Below are 5,000 nucleotides of genomic sequence, written 5' to 3'. Positions count from 1 at the left end.
CAACAAACATGCTGGTACTTTGTCTTGTGTACATGGAATGGGTAATATACGGTATGGCCAGTTTTGTGGTTGCGAGACTCGCTGATGGGAAAGTGACCAGTTGCCATTTTAATAATCCATCCAAGGCAAGGATGAAAATATTAAAAATGTTTCAAAAGAAGGGTTTTAGTTTTTTTTTTAAGCATGCCAAGATATTGGTCAGAGAAAACTATTTCTCACTGTCCTACCTCCTCTCAGCCACCCAAAAGCTGGAAAACAAAAAATCAAATTTCATGAAACCTGCATTGTACTGGTTGAGTTGTTTCAGTGTTACTTCTTAGTTCTGTTCAAGTGTAGCCAGGCAGTTCACATTTTCATTGTCACTTGAAAGGAAAATTATTTGTGTACTTCATAGACTGAGTGATATTAACGAATTGAATTGAACGCTCAGGACATTTTTGCTACGCTTTGGTGAGTTTTAAAATATGTTTTGAATATCTTTATAAAGAGAAGGTTAATATGCGAACGCCCGAGGGAACACCCAAAAAAACCGGCAAACCTGACAAATTCCTAGCCCTACGTAGAGCAGAACATAAGACCGTGGGATTTCAACTGTTACCTCAGAAACAGGTTTCTTTTATGAACTGTAAAGAGCATCCAATGATTCATAGTATGCGATTTTCTGCAACCATTTTCAGACAAGTGAATCCGGTCGTTTCAAACGAAAACCCGTTCGGCCGTAGTCAAAGTGGATTTCAAACACCGAATTTAGCCACCTGTTATCGTCTAATTGGCATGTAATTTTCGTTCTATAAATCTACTGCCGAGCCAAAAGCAGCAGACGAGCCAATACGTATTTCTCGACGTTCTTCACATCCACGGTTCCGGGCGAACGGGTTTTCGGGTGATTTAAATTAATTCATTACGAGTTACGGGTTACCTGTTCTTGAAGTTTGCTCACTGGGGTGTTAGGATATCGGTCAGTTTGCAGGGTAAACAGCTTTGATTGTAGACTGTCGACGCGTTGTTGTAACTCCGCGTTTTCCACCAAAAATTTGCTCTCGCTTTCGCGAAACTGACGTTCCAGTTCACGTATTTGCTTGCGGTGGCTCATTTCCTTTTTTTTCGACGAGAGCGTAGCCGAGTACAAAAATCTGTACGCTACTGAAGACGCTGATAACAACTTATCGTCTAAAAGTAGAATTGCTTCCCGAAAGTCACGTTCTAACAGAAATTTCCACAAATAGTTGGACGCGCAAATTATGTTTACATACTGGCAAGTCAGTCTCAAGTTACAAATATCTACGATGCCAACATATCTAAAAATATCCAACAGCACGACCTCCGGTAAACACAGCAGAAACGATTTTGGGGCTGTTTTTGTTTCGGTGATATTTGTTACGGCAAGCCTCCGGTCCTGTTGAGCTAGGGTTGTTTTGTTGACAAATGCCTTTCCTCGAGATTGGGCTTTTACAAAATATTTTTCTTTCTCTTCGTCGCAACTTCGTTGCCATCTGGTCAAATTTCTCCGACAAGAGGCACACAAACACGCATCGTCGCACGATGTTTCCACATTAAAACATTTTTTCACGTCTTCCACAATATTCTTAACAACGCTATACCAGCGCGACGACGATTTGCAACAACAGACGTAACATTTTTTTTGGGAAGCCATTGGCATTACATGTAGAAAAACATTTGAAGGGCTTTATTTTCTTTAATTGAATTTCCCGCCACAGCGCGCGCCGTGCGCTTCAATGCGCAGGCATATTTTTTCAAAGTTAGCTCTGACAGATGAAAGCAGTGATCGTCGTCATTAAGTTGCCCACCTGAAACGCTCGTGAACTCTCAGAGGTTGACCATTGTTTCTGGAAAATCAAAAATTTACTCTCCAAGACAAGGTTATTTATCACCAGGTAATTCCATCGTTTTGGTAATAGCAGCTACTTTATTATTCATCAGCGTCACAATCTTTTGCCGATTTTGGGGGTCATTTTGTTGAAACTCAAGCACGCTTCCAACAGACCTGTTTATTTTCGTGACTAATGCGTTACCACAAAAATTCTCCCCGTATCACATTTCAACACATGTATGCAAATTTGCTAAGCTCGAAAATTACACAACATGATAAATTTACAAAAGCTAGAAATTTCACAGAAATATTTTCCAGCGAAACATTTATTGAAACAAGCAACATATTTGCTATAAGAGGCAAGAAACCCTTCCTATTTCAGTTGCGTGCGTGCAAGCGAAACAAACAATCACAAAGCATATGCAATTAAATAAATTTCTGACAGTTCACATTCAACCCTTTTCGAAAGAACCTTGACCGTAAATAATAAAGCACAAAAGAGACAACAAGCTTTCATTCAAGTAATTTTTCACTGTCACATTTCCAAATATTTTACACCTTTGCTGAGTTGAGTACAAAATACCGGTAAATGTAAATTGTCAGACAACTAAGATGCGACTTGAGTAAACACTGTGATGCATTCTTGTTGGCGTTCGATTCCTTCAATGTTAATTTGTTAAATCATAGTTAGTAACTATGGTTAAATCCATAAAAAAATTGCTATTTGATTTCCGTGTTTTATATAATACCAAGTTAGTAAAATATTAGAAACAAAGCTCACTTGATATCCAAAGGCGAAAAATGAAATTGTTGTCGAAGACCATTACTCGTCTCTTACAATCCAGATATTTATTTTTCAGCGCTGTCTTGCTCATACAATTGACGATCCATTCTTGAGCTCCATGAGGGTATATTTTGTTTAAAGATCCACTAAAACGCCATTCACGTCAATGACTTATTAGTGAAATTTCCAATTGTTATACTGGAAGACTGTGCAGAGTTGAGAACAGGTAAATACAAATCTGACAAATAGCGAGACAACTGAGATAACAGATCCACCATATGGATTCCTTATCTGTCTTTGTTGAACCCACACTGAGTTACCAGAGAACTGTTCATTTGGTTTGAGTGTTGTACAAAACACCACGCTTGGCAAAATGTTAGGAAGACTGCTCACTTTGATTACGGCTCGACGGGCGACAGATTGTTGTCGAAGTCCATTACTCGTCGCTTCTAACATTCGACCGCCTGTCCTGTCCAGTATCCAATTCGCTTGCCATTATTGAGCTTCATTAGGGTACATTTTGTTCAAAGATCCCCTAAAACGCCATTCGCGTTACATGACTTTCGACGCCATTGCCGGTTAAGTTAATCGTTCTACTGTGTCCACCAGAGAAATCTACGCATTTCCCACTACCCTCTCGATCCTAAGAAAATACGCATAGAAGGCTCTATGCACAAAGACACCACTTAGCAGGGGAGTGACAGGCAGGACTTTTACCGACACGGAAAAAAATAAAAAAAAAAAAAAGAAAACGAAAAATAAAAAAACGACGAAATTAAAGACAGATTCCGACTGGGTTGGCAACCCAGTAAAAAGACGAAATGAAACGTAGATAACAACAAAATTGTAATTCACATTTCATCAATTTTTTGTGTGGCTTACACGAATTGTAAACCACTCAATGCCATGGCCCAAGATATTTACTCCTGGATTTGTCACGGTGAAACAGAGTGGTTCTCCCGTGGTTTACTATCGTCGAAGATAGGCCCCAGTCTACTTTCGGCTAAGCTACGTAAACTTCTAAGTCTTAGAAAGCGGCCATTTTGTTGGTGTAACACAGCGCGTTGTCGAAGATCGTCTTTTATTTAGTTATTCGTTCTTCTTTTCTGCTTGCATTTTACACGCCGGCTTTCCTACAGTCGGCTTGTCTTCTAAGTTCGGATTACAGAGAGGAGTTGTGCTCTCACAGGGCAACATTTCAATTCACGGTCTGGACCTTTGGTACAGGTTGCGCCACATTAAAACTTTCGAGTCATTATTGACTCTCGCAAGCCAACACGTAACGGCTTGAATCTACTCAGCAAACCTGCTTGAGAATACCTGAGAATATCTGAAAGTTTCTGAAATTATTTGAAACTGGCTCTGAAGTTACTTGAAAGCAAAAGAGCCTCTCCTGTGCTTGTGTTGTCCTTGCTGTTGCTGTTGTTGTTGAATCGAATTGGACGAACCATCCACACACAGTTGACAAGAGTCTGCTGGGAATCTCTCTTGAACAATACCGATCAATACATCACAATTTCCTTAAAACAAAAGATGTTTTGTCGCGTTTCAAGGATCGTTTTTGGAATATAATGCTAATGATGCTATACACGAATGTCTTTTATTTACCAACATTGAAACAAGTTGTTGGACAATACAAAATATGGAATGAAGTTTATTTATTTTATTTTATTTATTTTTATTTATTTTTTAAGTAGTGTTTTTTTAAGTAGTTTTATGGTTTACACAATTTGTGTAATACACTTGCTCACAATGTTTGTTTTGGACCTTTTTGTACAGTGGATTAGCACTTGTCAAGTTCATCTATTCATTTCATGTTTCCACATAGCTTGAACTTGGTAAACACACTGGCATAAAATTACAAGGTCCATCATAAGAAAACTTCAAAGACTCTGGTATTTAAAGTCATACGATACCATCATGAACTTCCCTGTACATTGAACTCTGTTGTCTTTGAGTTATCTTTCTGTTTGCTATTCCTTAAATCTATTATTATGACACTCTGGGTGTGTTCCTTTGGGGTGATCCGGATCGTGATAAGTGATCCAAGATTACTCACATGGTCCATCAAAGGAACTGACGAATCCGTGACCACAGAGGATTCATCAGTTCCTTTGATGCACCATTACGCACCACTGATCTTGGATCACTGATCCTGATCCAGATAACCCCAAAGAAATGCACCCTCTATCTCTATTGAACTTTTTTTTAAAACCTCCAGGTAAAATTGTTAATCTTATTGGGTTAAAAATTATTAGCAATGTTAATAAACACTACTCAACATATGATTCATTAAAATATTGCTTGTGTTCAGATATTGTTATGCCTCTATCTTTTTTTCCCAAATTCTTCCATTTGCAACCCCATAGCCACTAACATCAACTA

At 38.6% G+C, this 5,000-nt stretch overlaps 2 protein-coding genes across 3 annotated transcripts in view; both read right to left on the bottom strand.

The window, feature by feature from the left end:
• Positions 1-1,213, bottom strand: part of LOC138000266 (uncharacterized) — a 7,060-nt gene extending 5,847 nt beyond the window's left edge. Inside the window, exon 1 of one of the 2 annotated variants that reach the window (XM_068846552.1) lies at positions 920-1,213. In XM_068846552.1, coding sequence (XP_068702653.1) covers positions 920-1,093 — 174 coding nt within the window. In that variant the 5' untranslated portion in view covers positions 1,094-1,213. Of the gene's footprint in view, positions 1-227; positions 248-919 lie in introns of those variants that run through there. The other variant, XM_068846553.1, reaches the window with a different exon arrangement.
• Positions 1,214-4,998: 3,785 nt separating this feature from the next.
• Positions 4,999-5,000, bottom strand: part of LOC138000265 (uncharacterized) — a 34,652-nt gene continuing 34,650 nt past the window's right edge. Inside the window, exon 4 of the mRNA XM_068846551.1 lies at positions 4,999-5,000. This exon is cut by the window's right edge and continues 862 nt beyond it. The gene's annotated coding sequence lies outside the window, so the exon portion shown is untranslated.

This window comes from Montipora foliosa, chromosome 4 (assembly GCF_036669935.1).
Source record: "Montipora foliosa isolate CH-2021 chromosome 4, ASM3666993v2, whole genome shotgun sequence".
Classification (NCBI taxonomy): Eukaryota; Metazoa; Cnidaria; class Anthozoa; order Scleractinia; family Acroporidae; genus Montipora; species Montipora foliosa.
This window is presented reverse-complemented; position numbering and strand designations above follow the sequence as displayed.